General features: G+C 48.3%; 1 protein-coding gene across 2 annotated transcripts; it reads right to left on the bottom strand.

Moving 5' to 3' along the window:
• Nucleotides 1-2,403: 2,403 nt before the first annotated feature.
• Nucleotides 2,404-20,639, bottom strand: METRN (meteorin, glial cell differentiation regulator). Of its 2 annotated transcripts, none has more exons than XM_054992368.1 (4): nt 20,238-20,639; nt 13,781-14,208; nt 9,806-9,871; nt 2,404-4,503 (listed from the first exon to the last, which is right to left on the bottom strand). In XM_054992368.1, the coding sequence occupies exons 1-4, from the start codon at nt 20,324-20,326 to the stop codon at nt 4,187-4,189; spliced, it is 900 nt and encodes a 299-aa protein (XP_054848343.1). In that variant the 5' UTR covers nt 20,327-20,639; the 3' UTR covers nt 2,404-4,186. The 2 variants fall into 2 exon arrangements, with proteins under 2 accessions (XP_054848343.1, XP_054848344.1); XM_054992369.1 differs by having other exon boundaries at nt 9,806-9,865.
• Between the last annotated feature and the right edge of the window lie 2,872 nt (nt 20,640-23,511).

Genomic DNA, 23,511 nt, shown 5'->3' with positions numbered 1-23,511 from the left:
AGCGGTCTCTCAGAATCCTATTCTTCCCTTTGCTCAGTCAATCAGGGCTCAGAGGGTGGGGCTCAGGGCCGGCGCGTCCATTGAGGCAGTGGGGGCAGCCACCGCAAGCGCTGAACTTAGAAGGAGGCGCTTTCCCCGCTCGCCTCTCTGCCCCTTCGCCTCTGCTGCCTGTCTCGGCTCAGCTCCTGGCGAGCCGGGCACCCCGGTGGTGCAGCAGCGAGCGGGGGGGCGAGTGGAGAAGCGGGCCGCCCCACTCGCCTTTCTGCTCCTTCGCCGCTACTGCGCGCCTCGGCTAGGCTCCCAGCGAGCCAGGCACCCCAGCGGCGCGGCAGTGAGTGGGGAGGCAAGTGAGGAAGCAGGCCGCCCCACTCACCTCTCCACCCTTTCGCCACTGCTGCCTGCCTCAGCTCGGCTCCTGGCGAGCCGGGCACCCTGGTGGCATGGCAGCAAGCAGGTATCTCGCCTCAGGCACCAGAAATGCTGGCTCCGGCCCTGGTGGGGCTGTGTTTCTGGCTTCTGGGAGCCAAAACACACGTTAAGAAATACCTAGGTTCAGCACGTGTTCTCTTACCTCAAGGTTTGCCGGGATCTGTAGGCGTCCTGGAAGTTTAAAGTAGGCGTCCTGGAAGCTTAAAGATCTGTAGGCGTCCTGGAAGCTTAAAGTCCTGGAAGCTTAAAGGATCTGTAGGCGTCCTGGAAGCTTAAAGGCGTCCTGGAAGCTTAAAGCTTAAAATACAGGTGCCTGTATTTCCCTTCCCCTTTCTGCTGCTCTGTAAATGCTAAACTTTAAGCTTCCAGGACGCCTACAGATCCCGGCAAACCTTGAGGTAAGAGAACACGTGCTGAACCTAGGTATTTCTTAACGTGTGTTTTGGCTCTGGGATTCCCCTGAGCTTGTCCGCTGTAGGACATCAGTGAGTCCCTGCATCTTTCCTTCCTCTTTCAGAGTTTCTCTACACGAGGATGCTCAAGAGAAGGGACATGCAATGTTAGCTGAGAAGCCGAGTTTTAAAAGACAGTTTGACAGGCTCTGTCAGTTCCATGTCTCTAGAGCAGGCAAAGATAGCTCCTCAGAGGGTTTATTTCCTCTTTGCCTCCAAAAAGGAGGTGAAATTGACAGAGACTTCAGGGAGGTGAAGATGAAATAAAGAAATGCTCAGAGGAGTGATCTTTGCCAGCTCTAGAGAGGTGAAACTGACAGCTGATCTGTCTTTTTAATGACCCTTCCTGGCTAACATCGTGTCTTCCAGGGCTTTTTTTCTGGGAAAAGAGGTGGTGGAACTCAGGACCGCACAATGATGTCACTTTGGGTCCGCTGGAACAAGGGGGGGAGTTTTTTAAAGTTTAAACTGCCCGCGGCAAAAATGGTCACATGGCTGGTGGCCCCGCCCCCTGATCTCCAGACAGAGAGGAGTTTAGATTGCCCTTTGCGCCATGGTGCGGAGGGCAATCTCAACTCCCCTCTGTCTGGAGATCAGGGGGCGGGGCTACCAGCCATGTGACCGTTTTCAAGAGATGCTAGAACTCCGTTCCACCACGTTCCAGCTGAAAAAAAGACCTGGCGTCTTCTTTCACTTGAGAGTCCTCATGCAATTCATCTCGTGTAGAGAGGACAGTGTCATGAGGCTGCCTGGAAAGAACAATGGATAAATCCACCGTGGTGGCTTAATTTTTTGATGGCACGCTCTCCCATGCTCTTGCAACACACTAGCATTGCCTTGGCACAGTTTGCAAACTGCTGATCTTATTTTAACCCTCACACTGCAGAAGTTGTACATCATGTGTTTTAAGTTTCCTCCTCCCCCTCTTAAGCTCCTACTCACATGCAAAGGGAGGGAGTATTAGTTTTCTATTCTGAAAGCATTCTTTAAACAGAAATTGCCACATAACAAATCACATGCCTGTTTTGGGGGAAAGTCGGGTGAAACAGGTTGGACAGTGCATTTCCTGGCCCAATCCTGGTCACTGCCCTGGGTATACAGATTGCACAGTCAGAGCAAACACATACAGCTTTTCCATACATGTAGGCCACATTACACATGTTCAACATTTATGTGGCATTTAGGCACAGAGGTTGTGGGACCAGCAGTTGCAACCGAGACCTTCCTCCCACATGAACAAAATAACACATCTGCACCAAGCTTTTGTTACAATGGGTCACAGAGAAAACATAGCCAAGCAGCATGTTCAAGCAGCACCTTGCTCATGGTGGTATAAGTGAGAACCATGTACTCTAGGTGCTAAAGGCAGAGGATGACGCTCTTGGGTAGAGGTATATTGTGGCATCATTGTATGAAAGGGTTGCGTGTTCAAAGGTGTGGCACATTTCTAACCAACCAGCGATGTTAAATATTTACAAATGCTGGAGGAAGTCAGAAGTACATAAGAAAACCTAAACATATCTGGGATTTAGCAGCATTTTTATTTCTTCCCTGCAGCATTGTGCATATGTAGACAGACAGTTCACAGTTACAACCAGGGGGATAATTTCGGGGGTGGTTGGAAAATTTAGGAGCCATCTTGGAAGGACAGGGACATGGAAACCTGAGTGGCACCCGTGAGAAGGAGGATCCTGTCCTTGCTGTTGGGTTCTGGTCTCTCTCCCCTTCACCAGGCAGTATTTAATGGAGAAGTGGCAGGTGAGGAATCTATCTTGGGAGCCCTTTCTCCAGGAAATGGCCAGAAGCAAGGATGAAGGAAGTCAGAAGAGATGGCGGCTGGTTCCTACGGGCAGCAACAGTTCAGATCTGCTTTCCTGCATTCTTCAACAACTCAGTACCAAGCTACAAGCGACGAATGACACTTGCCTGGCAAGTGAACAGACTCGCATGTATTCCTCCCTGTTCACTTGCCCTCCACTTGGCTCACAGACACCAGGACTAATTCTTTAGATGCCTGTAGCAACTCAAGTTTTTGCACTCCTGTTTACAGCCAACAGACCCCTCCGTGCCAAATTCTGTTCATACCTTTCCCCTCTTCCCACAATTCCAAGGATGAGTTTTGTTTTTTTTTTGCATCGGTTGGACACTCCTGAGCAGGCAAATCAACAAAGAAGGGTAAAGCACCGGGCAGAGGAGATGGTGGTGACGGTGGGAGGGCCAAGCAGAATTTGCATGGGGGGTGGAAAGGGTTCAGCCCTTGCCTAGTTCTGTCCCTTCCGACATACAGGCTCCGGATCAAATTTCATGAAGGCCAGAAGAGGGTGTGTCAGCCGTCTGGGAGAGGATCAGGACCTCTTCGCCTCCTCAGGCATCCCTCAGTTAGGCTGGAATTCCATAAAACGTGGACGGGACATCTGACTGTGGGACCTCCGATTACCTGTCTTCAAGCCAAAGTCTCTTTGAGCCATCTCTGTAACATACTGTGTTGTATGTCGATCCAAATGTTACCCCCAAAATGTACAGAAGTCCACCTCCACCCCCCTGGTTCAAGCTCCCTTTGTCCAATTATCTGATGCCATCCACCATGTTTGATCTGGGGGAAAAAAGAGTCCGTTGGGGGCGGGGGGGGGGGGAGAATCATGATCCTTTTTGTTCAGCAAGAGAATCCCAGTCTGCTTACAAGTTTGGTCACCGACTAAGAAGTCATTCTGGAACGCAGTTCTTCCACGGGAGGGAGAGGCTGGTTTGCTTGGTGGTCATTCTTGGCTCTTCAAACGATCAGGTGAAAGAACAGACCTTGAGGTGTCTCTTCACTAGTCCTTGTCTGTGATGCTGGAGTAATTTCTTTATTATTATTCTCTGCATGTCCCAGTCTAACCAGGTAGCATCCAAATCCTCAGCCTCTTGACTAGCCTGCAGTTGCTCCTTATGGTGGGGAATCAGTAGATCTGGGCCATTTTCACACTGCTTACCAGCCACGGAACATCGCACCGAACTCCCGGATGACAGTGTCTTCCTGGCGCGATTTCGCACAAGAATGGCAGTTCTCGTGCGAAATCGCGCCAGGAAGACATTGTCGTTCTGGGAGCTCAGCGCGATGTTCCGTGGCTGGTAAGAAGTGTGAAAACGGCCCAGTTTGGGGCAGGTCCACTAGTCTAATACAGTAAAGGAATGCCATTTGTGGCAAGGAGAGCTTTTGTCACTCCCAATGGGCGTATGCCATTTAGGGCACTCCCAGAGCGGGTAGCAGCTCCTTTTCCCCCAAATTTGAGGCAAGGCTTCAGTCTTCCCTGCTCTGCCCCAGGTCAGTCCAATGAGACTTCGCAGGGGTTTTCGTGAGCCTGGCGTGCATCCTCATATATCTGGCGGAAATCTTTGTAGCGAGGGGCGCAGCTGAGCCACGCCTCCCCAAAGTGCAGCCATCCTGTGAACAAGAAGCTGCCGGGTCCCGGTTTCACCCCACACCGCAGCAGGGTACGAATGCTGCCGGCTGATTTCCCGTACTTGCCAACCGGTTGGAACAAGGCGAATTTCTGGCGGTGGATTCGAGTGGCGCTCACGTTGATTATGGATTCCTGCAAATCCACGTTGTTAGAGACTGAACGGATATTGCCACGGATGACTGGGTGGAGAGGGATGCAAGAGAAAAGAAGAAGAAACAATTGTTTAGATGTTTAAAGAGTAGGCCGCATACACAACCTAAAATTAGAGTGCATGCCTTCCATGGATGTAATGGAACAATTTTGCAAGTTTATAAACTAGAAGCAGCCTGTTCAATGTAATCATTCTTCTCCAGGGTTGAACTCTAGGAGGAAAATTTCCGGTTCTATAAGAAGCTGAACTGTGGGCAGCTGATTGGCCAGTGCCTATGCAGTCACCAACGCAAATCACCTCCCACCAATCTCGAAAACAGTTTTACAGTTATTTTAAAAATGTGGGCTTTTTTATTCAGTTGGATGCATATTATAAGCATACGTACGGTATCCCTCTACCCTTTATATATGCTTATTGAAAACAGATGTGAATATTGGGGGCAGCAGTTGGAGACTGAGGCGGACATCCTGGGCCTTGAGAAAAGATTACCAGCAAAAAAAGTAGAACATAAAAGAAGGGAAGGTAGCTAAGAACCGAGAGTGGAGATTCAGGTGACCTCTATCTATACTTAGGGGGGGTTCTCCCTCTAGACCTTCGCAGGCAGAAGTTGGACAGCCCTCTGTACAGGATTCTCTACTTTTGTATTTCCAGCATTGAGAGGGCTCAGTGGTCTTGTCGGCCCCTTCTGAGGCTGCAATGTAGCCATGTTTACTTCCAAGCCTTAAAAGGCCAAGAATTGAACTAGATACAACAGAGTAGAGGGTGCAAGGAAAGTTAGAAATGAATGAAATGATCAAAATGTTTTTGAGAGTGAAAGAGAGAGACAGGCAGAAGGACAGACCCTAACCCAGTGGTACTCACGGAAAGCAAGATTTGCAATTACTATCACTCTGAAGAGCGACACGATTATTGTATGCCTTTTGTGCCAACCTACAAAACATACATATATACAGGGGGTTTTTTTTGGGAAAAGAGGTGGTGGAACTCAGTGGGTTGCCAGCACAGGGGGCAACTCTTGGTGGGAGGTGGTGCCCCTAGTATTACATGCACATGCGCAAAGTGTGCGCAGGCTCCCAGGACTGCACAATGACGTCACTTTGGGTCAGCTGGAACAAGGGGGGGAGTTATTCAAAGTTTAAATTGCCCTCGGCGAACATGGTCACATGGCCGGTGGCCCCGTCTCCTGATCTCCAGACAGAGATTGCGGAGGGCAATCTAAACTCCCCTCTGCCTGGAGATCAGGGGGCGGGGCCACCAGCCGTGTGACCATTTTCAAGAGGTGCCGTAACTCCGTTCCACTGTGTTCCAGCTGAAAAAAGCCCTGCATATATAATAAAAAATAAATATTAACATATAACTATAATCTGTTTGATTACCAGAGTACCTCTGAGCTTGTAGGGCTGTCTCTCCCTATGACTGCTGAACTTCAGATAGGCCCTGTGTGAACTGGATTGAGGGGAAAGGCTTGTGAGTCAGATTTATGGCACAAAACACTGTGCAAGCTTTCAAGTTCTCCAGAACTCTTTCTTAGACTGAACGTTAAAAGATAAATGTGTCCTTATGTGGAAAGTACTCTTCAAATTGAATTCTAGCATTGCAAGTTGAATTCTAGCATTGCAAGAAGCAGGGTGGCTAGAATCTCTCTCTGTGCTAAATGGGAACCATCAGCCAACCACAGCCCCCACCGAGCAATAGCCTTAACCCACTTTTCTGAAGAGGAGAAATGATGCCATGTTGGGGAATGCTGCTCGGAAGAGCCACAGGTGGCATGTCACAGGGCCACATGTGACTTCTGAGCCATTGAGTGAGTGTCACTGCCCCAACTAACCCTATATTCTATGGTCATAGATCCAGAGGAGTTAGCCATGTTAGTCTGTAGTTGCAAAATAGTAGAGTCCAGTAGTATCTTTAAGACTAATCAACTTATTTGTGGCATAAGCTTTCAAGAACCACAGCTCTCTTTGTCAGATACAGTGCCAGCTTTCGAGAACCACAGCATTCTTCATCAGATGCATCAGATGAAGAGAGCTGTGGTTCTCAAAAGTTCACAATGCATCTGATGAAGAGAGCTGTGCTTCTTGAAAACTGACGATGCACCTGACGAAGACAGCCGTGGTTCTCAAAAGCTGACAATGCTTCTGATGAAGAGAGCTGTGCTTCTTGAAAGCTGATGATGCATCTGACGAAGAGAGCTGTGGTTCTCGAAAGCTTATGCTACAAATTAGTTGGTTAGTCTTAAATGTGCCGCTGAACTCTTTCCTGTATTCTATTGAATTAGACTCTAGGGACTGTCGAGATCGTTCTTGTCTTCCACTTCAGCCAGCAGTAGCTGTTTGGGGGCTCAGGTCTTTTGTATCACCTACTACTAGAGATGTTGAGTATTGAACGTATGCAAAGCATATATTCCACCAGAGAGCCACAGTCATTTCTCAGCCCAAGCTGCTCAAGGGAGGAGGCCAACAAGCAAAGCACTGTGGCAGTCGACATAAGAAGCAATAATTTTATAGCATAAATAGAAATGGTCACCTGCTCTGGGGAGATGGCTGAATATATTCATAAACATCCAACTAATTAGACACAGGGATTGCACTATTAGCCTGTAAAATAGTCAAGAGTCTAGTAGCACTTTTAAAACTAACCAACATGATTGTAGCATAAGCTTTTGGGGACCACAACTCTCTTTGTGAGATGCATCGTCAGAGCTGTGGTTCCGATGAAGAGAGTTGTGGCTCTTGAAAGCTTATGCTACAATAAAGTCGGTTAGTCTTAAAGGTGCTACTGGACTCTTGATTATTTTGCAACTGCAGACTAACATGGATAACTCCTCTGGATCTATGACTATTAGCCTGTGTTGGTGGAACTGGCTTTCTCTGGATCAGCGAGATTTCACTCCTCTCAGAAATTCTGACCAGGCCACGGACCTGATCTAGCATGGCAAATCCCCTTGTTCTTCTGTGAGACTTCCTGGCTGCCATGGCAACCTTGGAGTGGGCAGCTTGTGGACCCCCTGACCTCTGCTTCCATTGTGCAGATGCGAATCAGGAGGGGGGGGCGCTAGGGGAGCACGCAGGGCCCTAATTGGCAATGCTCACTGTGACAGCAGCCCTGCACAGACATTTAAATGGGAGAGAGAAAGGCTATTCAGTCCCAGCTGGGGAGCAGGTTGCTTTAGGGGCATCTCAGCCCCAACCTGACAGCTACTGGGAAGTTGTAGAAACAGGAGAGGGTTTGAGACGGGCAGGTTTTAACTTTCAGGCACCGTTTGGGTTTTTCTCCCCCCTCTCCATTTGAAAAAACATTGAAATTTACAGCTGTGTGTCTTAGCAGCCCCCCCCCCCCCACAGTGCAGAAATGACTGTGGCTCTGGGCTGAGGCACAGACTGCACCCCCAAACGATGTTAGGCAAGTCCTAATTTCTCTGGCTGACAACCTCAGATGTATGCCAGGGTCGGTTGGTGTGATGAGGACAGGCGCTGCAAAACAGACTGCCAGGAACTGAGAGAATTGTCGAACAGCGTCCAGATTTTGGGAAGGGGTGGATGATATATAAAGTAGAATCAAATGTATAAAGAATTCTACCACCGTCTGAGGCTAACGTCCATCTAGCCATTTCACATATAGGGCTTTCCAGGGTCTCAGGTGGAGGTCTTTCACATCACCTACTATTTGATCCTTTCCACTGGAAATGCTGGGAATTGAACCTTGGATCTTCTGCATGCCACGCAGAATGGCTTTAGCTAAGCTACAAGAGACGAATTACACGAGGAGGAGCACGTGAAGGGAGTCGCAATGTTAGCCGGGAAGCTGAGTTTTAAAAGAGATCGGAAGGCTTTGTCAATTTTCCCTCTCTATAGAGCCAGGGAGATCCCTGCTCAGGTGGTTTGAAATTTCCTCTTCGCCTCTTAGAAGGGGAGGTGGAACTGACAGAGCCTTGGGGAGGCAAAGAGGAAATTAACAAACTCTGTTAATTGTTCAGAGATTGGGGGTCAGATTTTAGGAAGAGGGGGGAGTGATAAACAATTGGGAAATCCCCTTCCCCCTGGTCCAAATCTCCCTCTCCAGGATACTATAAGCTCTCAAGTGTTCCAATGGACTTTAAGATTTCTTCAGTGTTTATTTTAAACACAAAATTTTCCCTTTTGTAAATGCAGCCTCCTAGATGGCTTTATCCAGGAGGAGAATTACTGGATTGGGAGGAGATGTTAACTCTTTCCTTCCCTGCCATTTTCTCACTGGAAGAGCACCCCAAGCTGTTTTTATCTGCTCTAGGGAAAACAAAATACAAGGAAAAGATAAATGGGGAAGTAAGGGATAAAGTTCTCCCTCCCCCACATGCCATTCTCTTCCTTGAGATAATACTGTTCTGGCTCCTGAATTTGCAAAAGGTTGGGGCCATTTATGCCAAACATGGAAGAAACTGTAACACGTAGTTGAGGCCTTAGAGTTCAAGGCTGCCCTGAAATTTGATCAGAGCTGCCCAGTTCACATGTTTAGGGTGAAGACAGATTTTGCAATGTAGTCTTTTAAATACACCCTAGCCACATGTATAGTTTCCCCTATTGGTGAAATTGGTGGTGAAAAAACATGGTTCTGCTAGTTTGCAACAAAATCCAGCCATGGAAAGCACTTGACTGGCTAATGTCTGTGATGGGACAAAACCTGGGGCTTGCCTTGCTCCTGGCCAAACGCAGCACGAGAGGCGGTGACAAGTATAGGTTGCATCTGTTGTCATCTCCTGGGCCTCTATTGCTGGTGGCTAGATCAGAGTTGAGGCACTGTGGCATGCTGCTGGGGTCCAGTTTGCTATGTGCAGTGCATGAAGAGGCGAGGGGCATATGTTGATTAGGAAGACCAGGGCTCATTTTGAGGCGGAACGCACAGGAACGCAGTTCCGGCAGTTCCCCAAAGAGGTCACATGTCAGGTGGCCCCGCCCACCTGACCCTCAGCCATTTTGGGCCTGGATTGGGGACGAAACGGCCTGGATCGGGCCTTTGACAGGTGGTGGATCACCGTCCTGCTCAGCAGCGGCCCGATCCTGACCATTTTGGGCCCCTTTTCGACCATTTTCAGTCCCTTTTTGCCATTTTGGGCCCAATTTTGGCCCTGAATGGCCAGGATTGGGTTCAAAACAGCCAGGATAGGTGATGCAAATCAGTTATGCTAACGACACACTTCCGGTGATGGCAAGGGGTGTGGCATATGCTAATACGTTATGCTAGTGAGTTCCTCCAGCTCTTTTTCTACGAAATGACCCCTGAGGAAGACAACCTGTCCCTGCTGAAATGAGCAGTTAAAAAAATAAAACAATAAGCGGGGAAGCGTTACTCACCAAAATCACTAGTACAAACAGCCATCAAGATCTCTGTATTGTTACATGGCCGGCAAGTCCCTGCATCTCCCAAAGAGAAAAAAAGAACAGTCACTTAACAAGGGGTGTGTATGTGTCATATTTTCAACTGTGCAAGAGCTGATTGGCTAGCAACACTGCAGACACGCTAATATTTTATGCAAGTAAATAGGGACAGTCTTGCGTGCATTCAGTGCTTGTGTTCTCGTGCATCTTGATCATGCCTACAGACATTCCTCATTCATAATTACGCATTTCTGAAAGCGATTATGTGCCTGCTGCTGCTGTATGCATTTAAAGGTTGTGTCCTACTCTGGCTTCTGAGTATGCTGATAAACTAATTTGAGTGCTCCCTTCTTTTTTAAGTCTGCTTACTAGAATGTTCAGTCCCTTAATCAATCTGATGGTACATGGTTATAAAGCAAAAATATTCGTTTGGCAATAGATCCAGAGGAGTTAGCTGTTAGTCTGTAGTCGCAAAATAGTAAAGAGTCCAGTAGCACCTTTAAGACCAAGCAACTTTATTGTAGCATAAGCTTTCGAGAACCGATACATCTGACAAAGAGAGCTGTGGTTCTCGAAAGCTTATGCTACGATAAAGTTGGTTAGTCTTAAAGGTGCTACTGGACTCTTTACTCATTTGGCAATGTTTGTCTATCTAGATAGGTAATTATGTGCAGAGAAGGAAAGAGCAAAGTACTCTAGTGAGGACTGAATTGATTTCAGACTCGCAAGGTCTACTTTTTATTTTGACTACTATTTCTGTGGTCTAGTGATATCTTTTAAATGTGCAAAACAAGATGGTGTGCGCCAGATCTCTTAACAGTGAGGAGACCAATCATTGATGATAAAAGATTTTGCAATGCATTCCTGCTTAAAGACACAAGAGTTAGCCTGAAGTCCACCCAATCCAGCTCCCTTCTTTGGGATAATCCTGACAATGGCCCAGTGCTGAAGTACCAAGTGTGGTGGGGAAGGGGGGGACGTTTTACTTGCTCCTGAGGGTCAATGGAGTCCAAGCGCAGCTCACAAGCCTATTATAATCAGGGCTTTTTTTCAGCTGGAATGCGGTGGAACGGCGTTCCGGCACCTCTTGAAAATGGTCACATGGCAGGTGGCCCCGCCCCCTGGTCTCCAGACAGAGGGGAGTTGAGATCGCTCTCCGCACCATGTGGCGCGGAGGGCAATCTAAACTCCCCTCTGTCTGGAGATCAGGGGGCGGGGCCACCGGCCATGTGACCACTTCTGCCAAGGGCGATTTAAACTTTAAAAAACTCCCCCCTTGTTCCAGCTGACCCAAAGTGACATCATTGTGCGGCCCTGAGTTCCACCACTGAGTTCCACCACCTCTTTTCCCAGAAAAAAAGTACTGATTATAATGACGTCATTTCAGAAATAAAATAGAATTCTTTCGCAGTTTTTGAGATTGTAGGAGATTAGAACGAATAGCCCAGTTCAGAAATAACACAAAATCGTGGTATAACTGTGGGTAGTTGGTAAAACCGGGCTTCAGCATGCAGATGGATCACTCAGATCCAGAGTGATCATCTGGTTTCATTGTCAGGATGGTGGGCGTGGGGGGGACTGCGTGGGAACCAACCAGGATTATTATTTATTATTATTATTGTATTGAATTCATATTCTGCTTTCCCTGCATGCTGTCTGCACTCACACATTATGCCAAACGTAGTTAAATCTATCTGTAGTTAATAAAAACCACTTCAGATCATGATTTCAGATCCAGGTTTGATGGATCCTAACTACCCATAGTTAGTGATATGGTCCGTGTTTAGACAGCCACTGTATCCCTGGCTATTTTAACGGATTGATGCTTTTGTGTGAAGCCTGGTCTGGGCCTGTGTAAGCAAGAAAGAGATTGTGCGCGTGGATCTGCCCTCCTGGGAGGGAAGGGGAGATGAAACTAGGAGTGGAAAGGCTGCACTGGTACGTCAAGATGCGCATGGAGTCAGGGTGACCAGATGTCTTCTTTTTCAGAGGACGGCCCTCTTTCAGGGGGGCTGTCCTTTGAATATGTCATGCTCTGCCTCTGTCCTGTTGAATTAGCTTTGGAGGCAGGTCCCCAAGGCCCACAGAGCTACTGGCAGTTGGAATGCATGAAAGAGGACGAGCCACAAGAAGGCAGCGTGGGAAGGGCCTTTGCAAAGTCCCCCATCCACAGTGAACACTTGGAGAGCAGACAAAAGCTGGCACTAGGCTTGCTAGGTCCCCTCACCCTCTGGGCAGGAGGCAGGAGACCGGGCACTCACTTTTTGTTGGTGACTTTGTGTGTGCGCTTTGTGCGTGCGCTCCTGGGCTGCGCAACAATGTCACTTCTGGGACCAAATTTGGCCCAGTTGGGGCTGAATTGGGCCCGTTTGGGGCCTAAATTGGCCTACTGTGAAGCGCAGGAGCCCTCCAGGGCCCTCCCGGCAGTGCTCCCGTGCTCCGCAGCAGCCCAAATAGGGCCCATGTGGGGCTGAAACCTGTCTGCTGTGGATGTGGGAGCGCTGCCAGGGCTTCGCAGTGGGCCAAATTTGGCCCCAAATGGGCCCTCCTTTTTTGTTTCTTCATTTGTCCTCTTTTTTGGTTATCCGTGGATGGCCACCCTGCATGAAGTACAGGGACCACACACAATACACAACTTCCAGAACAACGGAGCAATTCTGGTACAGCGGTTCCCTCTGGCAACTCTCCCGCAGTGACCAAGCGTGCCTAACTGTGTTGGACTGTGGCCTCGGTGTCAAAGTTTCTCAGGGCAAGGCCTTGAAAAAGCCATTCCCTGTTGGGCTGAGTGCCCAAGGTTGCTATGGCAACCTGTGTCCAGGCCTTATCTTTGGTGCCGCTGAACTGCTGGGCTGGTGACTCCCCAGTGGCCTGGCGCACACTGGACTTTTGTTAGCTCAGAGATGAGGCTGATTAGATGTTCCTCCTCCGGCCTTGTGTTTCTGATAGCCGAGCACACTCCGGACGGACGGCTCCAGTTACTAGGCCGTCTCCTGCTCTTGCTGTGAGGGAGGCCTGGGCATATCGAGTCCTTGAAAAACCAGGCCAAGCTGATTGCTTTCAACTTCAATCGGCCTATGTTGGGGAGGAGGGGCCCTTTGCTTTGCCGAAAGAAATGCCCCAGAACATTATAAAACAAACAAAATTGCGTCCTTCTTTTGTGAATACTGTCTGGATGACAGCTGAATAGAGCCTCCTTGCGTGCAAGAACCTCAAGAGTGAAAAAAGATGATTGGAGCCTGGGTTTAGGATGCCAAAGTTATCATAAGCAGAGGTCTAGACTGGAGTGCAAAACAGCGTATACCCCAACGTATATCCCACTTTTCTCCCTCAGTGAGAACTAGGGTTGCCAGGCCCCCTCAAACTCCCGGTGGGGTGATTGGGGCCTGGCACTCACCTTCTGAGGGGGTGTGTGCGCGGGAAGTGATATCATCACATGCCCCCCCCCGGAACTTGCCCACACTCCGCAGGGGCTTGGATCAAGGCCACCGTGGACTGCCCTCCTCAGTGGCCCAAAACAGGCCCAATCTGCGCCAAAATGGGCTCATTTCAGGCCCGTTTTGGCATGGATCGGGCCCATTTTGAGCCACTGAGGAGCACAGGCATGCTCTTGCCCTCCGCAGTGCCAAAAATGGCCCCGTTTTGGCATGGATCGGGCTTGTTTTGAGCTGCTGCGGAGCACAGGAGCACTCCCGTGCTCCGCAGTGGCCCCAATCTGGGCCAATCCAGGCGGCTGTTGCGCACAGGAGCACACAGCACTGCAGGAGAGCGCACACAGAAGGTGCGCCCCCCCCCCCCGCCAGCCAGGTGAGTGGGGTGGGATGTGAGGGGTGGGGGCAGGGGATCCCCCACCCCCACCGGGGGTATGGTATCCCTAGTCAGAACTGGCACACCCAATTTGGATGTGCCAGAAAGCCACAGGTTCCCACTGTGAGCAGCAACAGGATGACTTACCTTCTGTGCTAAGGTTGCTAGATGGCCAAGAGAAAGGGGAGTTCCAGTCGCCCCTCAATTCGTAGCGAAAGGCGGCGATCCGGCGGCTGATGTCCTGGTGCAGAGTGGACTGGAGGAACAGCGCAACCTTTTCCTTGGGCAGCCAACTAAAACAGCGCACCTTGGGCTGCAAAGCAGCCGCCGCCTCTGAGAGCAGGAGCTCCAAGACTCCATCCCTCTCCACGTAAATCTGAGCCCCACGGAAGCTGCTGGAGGATTTGATGCAGGCTGTGACACGTCGGGGGTTCTTCTCTTTGCTGCTGGAGCCCGTGGAAAGGCGAGGAAAGAGACTCAGGCGCAAGGCCCCTGCGGGGTACAGCCACTCCAGCGATCCCTCAGCGCAGTGCAACGAGATCTGTTCCACGCTGCCGGATTCTTGGGACAGGCCACTGCAACACAAGAACATAAGAAGGGTCCTGCTGGATCAGTCCAGCTCTCCATCTAGTCCAGCACCTTTTTTCAGACAGGAGCCAGCCAGGTCCCCTAAGGGTCAAACAAACAGGGCACAGTCGCCAAGGGCTTCCTCTGACGGTGCCTGCCATCCCTGGGGTTCAGAGGTTGGCCGCCTCTGAAACTGGAGGTCTTGTTAGTCACCATGGATAAAAGCTATGATGGACCTCTCAGAATTAGCATTAGCTCTGGTCCTCGGGTTGCCAAGCAGGTAAGCAGCTTTGCTGCTGAATGGCCAGTGTGAATTTCTGTGCAAACCCCGCAAGAAGAAAGCGTTGGAGGTCGTAAGAATCTGAGCTGTCATGTTAAAAAGGAAGTTTCTAGCCCTTAAGATGGAAGATAAGCATCAACGTATAAAGGCTGTGCCTGGTGAACTCTCCAAAGCCAAAAGGGTGCTAAGCAAGGGTCATAGGGTACATAGCACCTTGGCCGACTCACGGCCAGGTGCAATTACACAAACAAGTGTCCATGTATATATTTTTAAAATTTATATCCCACTTTTCTCCCTCAGTCAGAACATTCAAAGCGGCTTAGAACATCATTCTCCCCTCCTCCGTTTTCCCACAACAACCCTGTGAGGTAGGTAAGGCTGAGAGTTTGCGACAGGCTCAAGGTCGCCCGGCGAGCTTCCATGGCAGAAGCGGGGACTCGAACCCCGTTCTCTCGGATAGAGCACCCAGTGCTCTATCCACTACGCCATCGCTGAATTGAATTTTTCTCAGCTCAGGATTCAGTCCCCCTTGATTTTGGAGACCAAATAACCGCACACATTAAATTCTTATCCAGTTGCCGCAACATTTCTGTAATCTGTATTCTGATACCACTTTGAGGGTAATGGCCTCCCACAATGAATCCTGAGGAATGTAGCTTTTTAACAGTGCCGGAAACCCCCTGAGATCTCTAGACCTCACTTCCTCCCTAAGCTACAGTTCCTACTCTGGGGTATCAATATGCTTAGGAGCAAAATAGTAAGGAGTCCAGTAGCACCTTTAAGACTAACCAACTTTATTGTAGCATAAGCTTTCGAGAACCACAGCTCTCTTTGTCAGATGCATCTGACGATGCATCTGACGAAGAGAGCTGTGGTTCTCAAAAGCTTATGCTACAATAAAGTTACGTCTGACAAGGAGAGCTGTGGTTCTCAAAAGCTTAAGTTACAATAAAGTTGCATCTGATGAAGAGAGCTGTGGTTCTCAAAAGCTTATGCTACAATAAAGTTGCATCTGATGAAGACTGCTGTGGCTCTCATAAGCTTATGCAAGAACCTCAAGAGGTTCCAACAATAAAGTTGATTAGTCTTAAAGGTGCTACTGGACTCTTTACTATTTTGCAACTACAAACATGGCTAACTCATCTGAATATGCTTAGGGGAGTTCTCCAGTGAGCAACGCAGCCTTTGTTGGGGTGCAGCTCCTGGGGCCCCCAAATCATCAGGGCAGAAAGGGTGGGAGGGAGGACTTTACTCCCTGTTCTTGGCAAGAGTTCCTTCTGGACCCCTGTCTTTTCAACTGTGAAGATTACTTCCTGCTCAGTCAAGTTTACTTCCAGGCAGGCGAGTCACAAAGTGGAGCTCCCAGAGAGCCTCCCTCCCGTCCACTTTCTCTTTCAGCACCACTGCCTGTGTTCTCAGAGCTTGTGTTTGCTGGACCAACTTCTCTTCCAGATTCCTGAACAGAAAGCCACCCTCTTGCCACGCAAGGCGATCCAGATGGTGGAAGGCAGTCGGTTGACTCTTGCCAGTTCAGAGCCAAATGACTCATCTGCCGTATTCAAGAGCACCAAGAAACAGATGCGGCTGCTTTGTTCCTGAAGTCTTCCCCAAGAGGACTGTTGTGGCTGCCCTCTAGAGGCCCCTCAGTGGCTGAGGCTTGCATTGGCCTTCGTCTTTAAGAATTGGTACAGGGAGATTTCCCCAGTTCCCAGACTGAGTGGTGCCCACTGCCGGAAGGCACACACCTGTGCCACAAACCTAAACCCTCAGATTCTTAAAGTCTTAGATACTTTCCTCCGTTCCTCCCTGAAAACAGGTATTTTCATTAGACCAGTTGTCCTAAAGTTATTTTTACCCCCCCTCCCTTTTTACACATTTGACATAGGACCCACGAAGGAGAACCGCTGCCACACAGGGTTAAAGGGAATAAACCCTTCTCTTTTTTGTTGCATTTTGAGGCTTGTTATTAACCTATCCATTCTGATCCACACATGAACCAAAAGAGGTTCATAGACTGCCAAAAACCCTCTGGATTAAATCAAAATGAACAGTCCAAGAATGACATTTGTGAGTCACCAGAGTTTGAAAATGTACGTAGCTTGGAGTAGTTTAAATAAATAAAATGCACCACTAGATTATTGCTGAGTTCAGACCTAAACTTGTTTCCTTTTAATAATGGGTTGCAAAACCAGGATTTGGCTCACAGGCGATCAGACCTCTAAACAGAGAGAATGACTTTTAGTAATGACTCATCTGGTCTCTATTGAGACCAAGCCTCATCGGATCAAATCAGCATATGAATTCCATCTTGGCATCTTCACTGTTATTGCTAAAAAGTCCACCAAACTGCCATTGGTTTGACTACTGTAACACATTCACAACAGGGGCTGCCCTTGAAGATTGTTTGGAATTCATTCGGCTCAGTTCCTAAGGCAGAAGTATTACATAGAAGCCTATTCAGGCAATGCTCCACCCTCTCTATAACCTTCATGCACTAGCAAGGGTGGACAAGAGGAAAAAACAGCCCTTGATAAGGGCCCCAGCATACCTAGACCATGCCTCCACAAAGGAGGGAGAAAGAGCCAGCCAGCCCTCTACCTTGCACTGTTTAGCTGGGCACCTCCTGCAGCTGTACTGGGCCCAGGTACTGGGCCTTCTGCATCTGGCTTGCTGCTTCCCTGGGCTGTGCATAGCTCTTCTACTCTGGACCAGCTCAAGTGCAAGGGAAAGGCCATCAGCCCAGTGGGAAATTTCCCAGTGGCTACAACGGCCAGTCCGTCCCTGCCAGCTAGATCGAATGACCTAATAGATTCTTCTCCCTTTTATCTGTGTCATCATCTATGTATCAAATTCCAACACAGAAAAATGGTTGTGGAAATTACTCTGTTGACAGAAGAAAGACTGTGAATTCCCAAACCAGTAAGATTTCTGTGTAACTCTGAAACCTGCTGTTCTGCATGTACAGTTTGTCCAATTGATTTTTGCTTTTGTTTTTAAAAGGCAGGAGCAACGATAGGCATTCCTAACACCCTGTGATTCTCAGTTCATGCATGTACTAGACTGTAGCCAGATCCTCTCTATCACAAATTGCCTTGAATTATAGAAAAGTGAGATATGGTTTTTGAGAAAACCATGACGTTCTACTGGAAACTCTGGTTTGCTGTACATTTGGTTGAAAGGGGAAAACATGTTTGTTTGTTTATGTATTTTATTTATAGCCCTCCTTTCTCACTGAGACTCGGCACAGTACTGTGCGTGAATACAGTCAATTTCAACGATATTTTAATAAACCATGTAACTGGGTATATAAATGCAAATCTGCAAATCTCTAAAACTAGCAGGTATCTAATAAAGAGCTGAGGAAATGCTAAATACAGCATAAGCAATTCTAAGACTGACATATTGAACAATATATAAACTGTCTAGTAGGATCATACTTATAGCAACAGATAGTATATAGAAGTCCCTATCCCTTTGCATCTGACGAAGTGGGTTAGCCTTAAAGGTGCTACTGGACTCTTTACTATTTTGCTGCTATAGACCAACATGGATAACTCCTCTGGACCTCTTTCTTTAATTATGCATCTCTTTGGGACTACCTCCCTACAGTACAGCCCTCCTCTCTGAGTAAGAAACCCCTCTGGAATAATTCAGTTTTGCATTGTTTGCAGAAAGCCAGGAGAGTGGGGGCTTTCCCGACCTCTTCAAGTGGGCCATTCCATAAAGTGTGGGCCACCACTGAGAATTTATGTCTATACGCAGCTATTGATTTTGCTCATGTGCAAGGTGGCACCTGCCGAAGGGCCTGCCCAGACGAGTGAAGCTGCCATGGAGGAACATAGGGAGAGAGGCAGTCCTGTAAAAAGGCTGGACCAAGGCCATGAAGAACTTTATATGTGATAGCTAATAGCTGGAACTGAGCCCAGTAGCAGATAGGCAACCAGCAGAGCGACTGCATGGATATTGCATACAAAACAAACCGTCACAGTTGAAAGCAGGGCTTTTTTTCAGCGGGAACGCGGGGGAACGGAGTTCCGGCACCTCTTGAAAATGGTCACATGGCCGGTGGCCCCGCCCCCTGATCTCCAGACAGAGGGGAGTTGAGATTGCCCTCCGTGCCAAGTGGTGTGGAGGGCAATCTAAACTCCCCTCTGTCTGGAGATCAGGGGCGGGGCCACCGGCCATGTGACCATTTTCGAGAGGTGCCAGAACTCCATTCCCCCGCATTCCAGCTGACCTAAACTGACATCATTGCACAGTCCCGGAAGCATGTGCGCACTTTGCGCATGCACATGTGGTACCAGGGGCACCACTTCCCACCAGGAGTTGCCCCCTGTGCCGGCAACCCACTGAGTTCCACCACCCCTTTTCCCAGAAAAAAAAGCCCTGGTTGAAAGACTATATCTTCATTGAAGGCAAGAGGCACAGTGTTGGGCAGTGGCTACAGGTGGACTTAGACAGGAGAGGCTCAGCTTTGAATCCTTGTTCTACCACCAAGCTGACTGGGTGACTTTGGCCCAGTTGCTGCCTTTCAGCCTAACTGACCTTGCAAGTAAAACATGGGGCAGGGGGGGGGGGAGAACAATGCAGTGCCAATCTGTGCTTTTTGGAGAGCAATAAAAAAAATATAATAAAGAATGTACCCCATTTGCAAGTCAAGTTACAACTTGATTCTGTCCCAGAAGGCTAGCTGTGTTAGTCTAACGCGGCCAGAATGACAAGGAGTGTTATGGCATCCTAAAGACTAGCAAATGTATTGCCATACAAACTTTGGTGAACCTAACAGTGAAATCCTAAGCAGAGTTACTTCAGTTTAAGCACATTGATTTCAATGGGCTTACACTGGAGTAACTCTGCTTAGGATTTCACGGTGAGTGTGCTTCATCAGTTGCCTCCACTGCTTTATTCTAGAGGTCAACTTTGACATGTGTGGTAAAGGGAACCACCAAAAATGAGAACCTGAAACCAAACCATTCCTCTCTTTACAATATGGAAAAGAGTCCAGTAGCACCTTTAAGACTAACCAACTTTACTGTAGCATAAACTTTCGAGAATCACAGTTCTCTTCATCCCATGCATCTGACGAAGAGAACTGTGATTCTCAAAAGCTTATGCTACAGTAAAGTTGGTTAGTCTTAAAGGTGCTACTGGACTCTTTTCTATTTTGCTACTACAGACTAACACGGCTAACTCCTCTGGATCTCTTTACAATGAATCTTCCCAGGGCCAAATCCAGATCAGTGTTTATATTTTGGGGAAATGCCCCCTCCCCAAGGAGGACACCCCAACACATTTTTTTTAAAAACTCCATAGAAAAATCTGGTGAAATTAATAACCAAATTTGCTGAAACTCTATTTTAAAAATCCGTCAACACTGGAAATGGACCAGATACATAGGATGCAACATTTGGACAGACTTTTCCTAAAGCAAGTTCCTGTTAAATGATTTTATTCCCCTTTGCTGGTATCAGCTCACCCAAGGAAGGCCATCATGCCTTATTCTGTAACCAGCACAGCGGTGTCTCCCTGCCCCTCCAAACTCCTCTCTGCAAAATCTGCCTTCTTTCTTTTGGCTGGCTCTTTAAACTTCTATTGCACTCAAACCACTCCATCAAACATGGCACGCAATAGGCTTGGAGACCCTGACCCAGCTATTACCAAGAGAGGGCAACAAGCATGCAAAGACCCTGGTACAGCAGCCAAGCGACATCAGGTTTTTTCCTAGTTCTAAGCAAGGGACTTGGAAATCATACTTACCTCCCCCTCCAACTGCACTGATCTTCTGAATAGCTGCAAAGGGCTGTATCCAAGAGTATAAGGCAAAGAAGCCCCAACACCAAAGGCATTCTTAAGATCTCTTCTCCCGGCAAAGCCGGAGGGAGAAATAATCAAATGTAGGGGAAAAAATCCTTTTGTGGAGCCATCCTGGGGTACGCCTGAGGAGCTAATAACGCCCGTGTCTCTCCATCACCCATCTCCTCGCAGGGGCAGATTCCTTCCTGCTCTTTTCAGGCAGCACAGAAAGGTATTTTTGCTCCTGCGGATAGAAACTGTGATTCGGGACGGGATAGATAGGCATAAGGATGATTGCTCCCTAGCAAGATGCTCATGGTGAATTTGAAACTCAGTTTTAAAAAAAAAAGTGCTTGCAGATCTCTAGTCAATTTCAACTGGGCTGGAGGGAAGAACTGAGAACTGGTGTGTGTGTGTGTGTTGGGGGGGGGGGGGGGTCCTTTGTGCTTTTCCAATCAAAGCCAGGTTGAGAAACTTTTAGCCAATCAGAAGAGAGACAAGGAGGAGGGGGGTGATTCTTCTGTAGGCTAACAAGTAGAGCTTTTGAGAACAATGTGATTAAAAGCGCGCAAAGGGGGAGGGAGGGAATCACTGTGAAATTATTCTTGTCCAGATGTGAGGAGGAGTCCAGTGCGAGCAGTCAGGCAAGGGGTGGTTTGCAAATTGCTTTCAGAGGGTTTTTTAAAAAAGTGCACTTTTTAAAAACATTTTTTTTCCTTATTCACAATAAAATCGTATGTAGGTAAGACCAAAATTTGAAAATTTGCTCTTGCAAATGCCATTAACTTGGAAGCAAAACTACTGCTTTTTCAGTCCATATTTTTGTTATTTACAATGAATATTTATGTATACGTTGTGAAATTATTCGATGTGTGCTGCCATTTCAAGGTTATGCATATGCAGCGCGGCAACATAAAATTCAGTTTCCTCAGGGGTTCTAAAAGCCCCCATACAGGAAACAGAAGTACCTCTGGATCATCTTTGGTGGGCAGAATTTTACTGCACTTCAAGCACAGTTGTATGAAAACATATCAGGTCTGCTGCTGTATCCAGCCTTATAGAAGAAATGTTCAGAGATGGTCCTAGATCAAATCAAGCCTGAATTCTCCCTAGAAGCTAAAATGACAAAACTGAGGCTGTCGTACTTTGGTCACATCATGAGAAGACAAGATTCTCTGGAAAAGTCAATAATGCTGGGGGAAGTGGAAGGCAGCAGGAAAAGAGGAAGACCCAAAATGAGATGGCTTGACTCAATAAAAGAAGCCACGTCCTCCAGTTTGCAGGATCTGAGCAAGTTTGTTAATGAGAGGACGTTGTGGGGGGTCTTTCATTCATAGGGTCGCCTTAGGTTGGAGGTGACTTGATGGCACATGACACACACACAGAGACCAGTTTACAAAGTGTATTATTACTATTCTTAGACAATCACCCTGTGATGTATTGTCGAAGGCTTTCACGGCCGGAGAACGATGGTTGTTGGGGGTTTTCCGGGCTGTATTGCCGTGCTGTATTGCCGGGCTGTATTGCCGTGGTCTTGGCCACCTCACCCTGTGAGGTGGATGGAGCTGAGAGAGCTCTGAGAGAGCTGTGACGAACCCAAGGTCACCCAGCTGGCTTCAAGCAGAGGCGTGGGGAATCAAACCTGGCTTTCTAGATTGGAGTCCTGCGGCTCTTAACCACTACACCAAACTGGCAGAAGACACCCCAGCAGCTATTTGGGGCAGCAGGATGAACAGAGTGCTGATGCTCTTCAGGGCTTGGCTTACTCCTGCCCACCTGCTGCATAGGAGGAGGTGATGGGTGCAGCCGATACCTCTTATCACCTGGTTCTGTGCTTGCCAGATCCAAGCTGAATGCCAACTGTGCTGAGGGAGCCACCAAGCTTCAGCTCCCTCTAGCCTGCCAGTGACATGGGAAGAAGCAACCTTTCTGGGGAAACAAAATACCTTGAACGGTCCCTGGATGTGCTCCTGATTATCTTTTTACTAGCAACAAAGTCCGTTGTAGGAAAAAATACAACGGGCTCTAGAAAGGGGAGGGTGGGCAGGTGGGCATTCCCTCCTCCTCCATCACTGATCCTGGCTGGATAAAGTCAGAGGAGGCGAGGGTTGGGCATTGCCACCTGCTTTGCTCCTCATCCCAGCTGGGTGAAGGCAGAGGGTGGGCATTGCCACCTGCTTCCCAGCTGGGTGATGGCGGGCGTCGGGCACTGCCACGTGCTCTGCTCCTAATCCCAGCTGGTTAAAGGCGGGGGTTAGCATTGCTCCCTCTCTGCTCCTGATCCCAGCTGGGTGAATGTGTGTGTGTGTGGGGGGGGCATTGCCACCTGCTCCGCCCCTAATCCCAGCTGGGTGAAGACAGGGGCGGGCATTGCCACCTGCTCCAGATCCCAGCTGGATGAAGGGGGGGCAGGCATTGCCGCCCGCTCCACACCTGATTTCGCCCTGGGCTTCCCACCGTGACATGCTGTCTGGAGGTCTGGCTGCCTCATCTGGGCTTCCCTCCACAGCAGCACCCTCTAGAGGCACACCAAGGTAAGAAGTGAGTTGTCTTAAATACGCTTAGCCTTTTATATAGTAGGATTCAGTGAGTTCAGTGAGGATGACTAGAAAGCGTACTACTACCTGTGCTTTATGTCATCTAATATCCATCCTAGAATTGATTATGTTCTGTTTCAGTATTTCTTCTACTCTTTCTTCTACTCTGTATTGGATTTTTGCGAATGCTATGTCTTTTTAAACTTGTATCTATTTACCCTATGGCACTGTTTATGGAAATGTCCTTGATCCTGATTGTACTAATCTCATATTGTATAATCCACCTTGAGTCTCAATGAGAAAGGTGGACTATAAATGACATAAATAAATAAATACATAAGTAAATAAAATAAATGCAAGTCTTATTTAACTACTGTGGCTACTAGCCATCAATCCACCAATCTGTGCATTTGTAACTCTACTTCATACCATTTCCCTGCTCAAAACTGCCCCCCACAACTCTTCTAAATCCTCCTGGGGGGTGGGCATCATAAAATGGATACGATTTATCCCCCTGGGGCTAAAAGCAATTTGGGAGTAGGGACACATTAATCAGGGAAATGGTGCAAAAGGAGTGTTAACCTCCCTTGTCTGGTATTGCAGCTAGGGTTGCCAAGTCCACGTTGGGAAATTCCTGGAGATTTGGTGGTGGAGTCTGGGGTGGGAGGGTTTGGGGGAGGGGAGGGGAGGGGATCTCAGCT

The sequence above is a fragment of the Eublepharis macularius genome, chromosome 12, assembly GCF_028583425.1.
Source record: "Eublepharis macularius isolate TG4126 chromosome 12, MPM_Emac_v1.0, whole genome shotgun sequence".
Taxonomy (NCBI): domain Eukaryota; kingdom Metazoa; phylum Chordata; class Lepidosauria; order Squamata; family Eublepharidae; genus Eublepharis; species Eublepharis macularius.
This window is presented reverse-complemented; position numbering and strand designations above follow the sequence as displayed.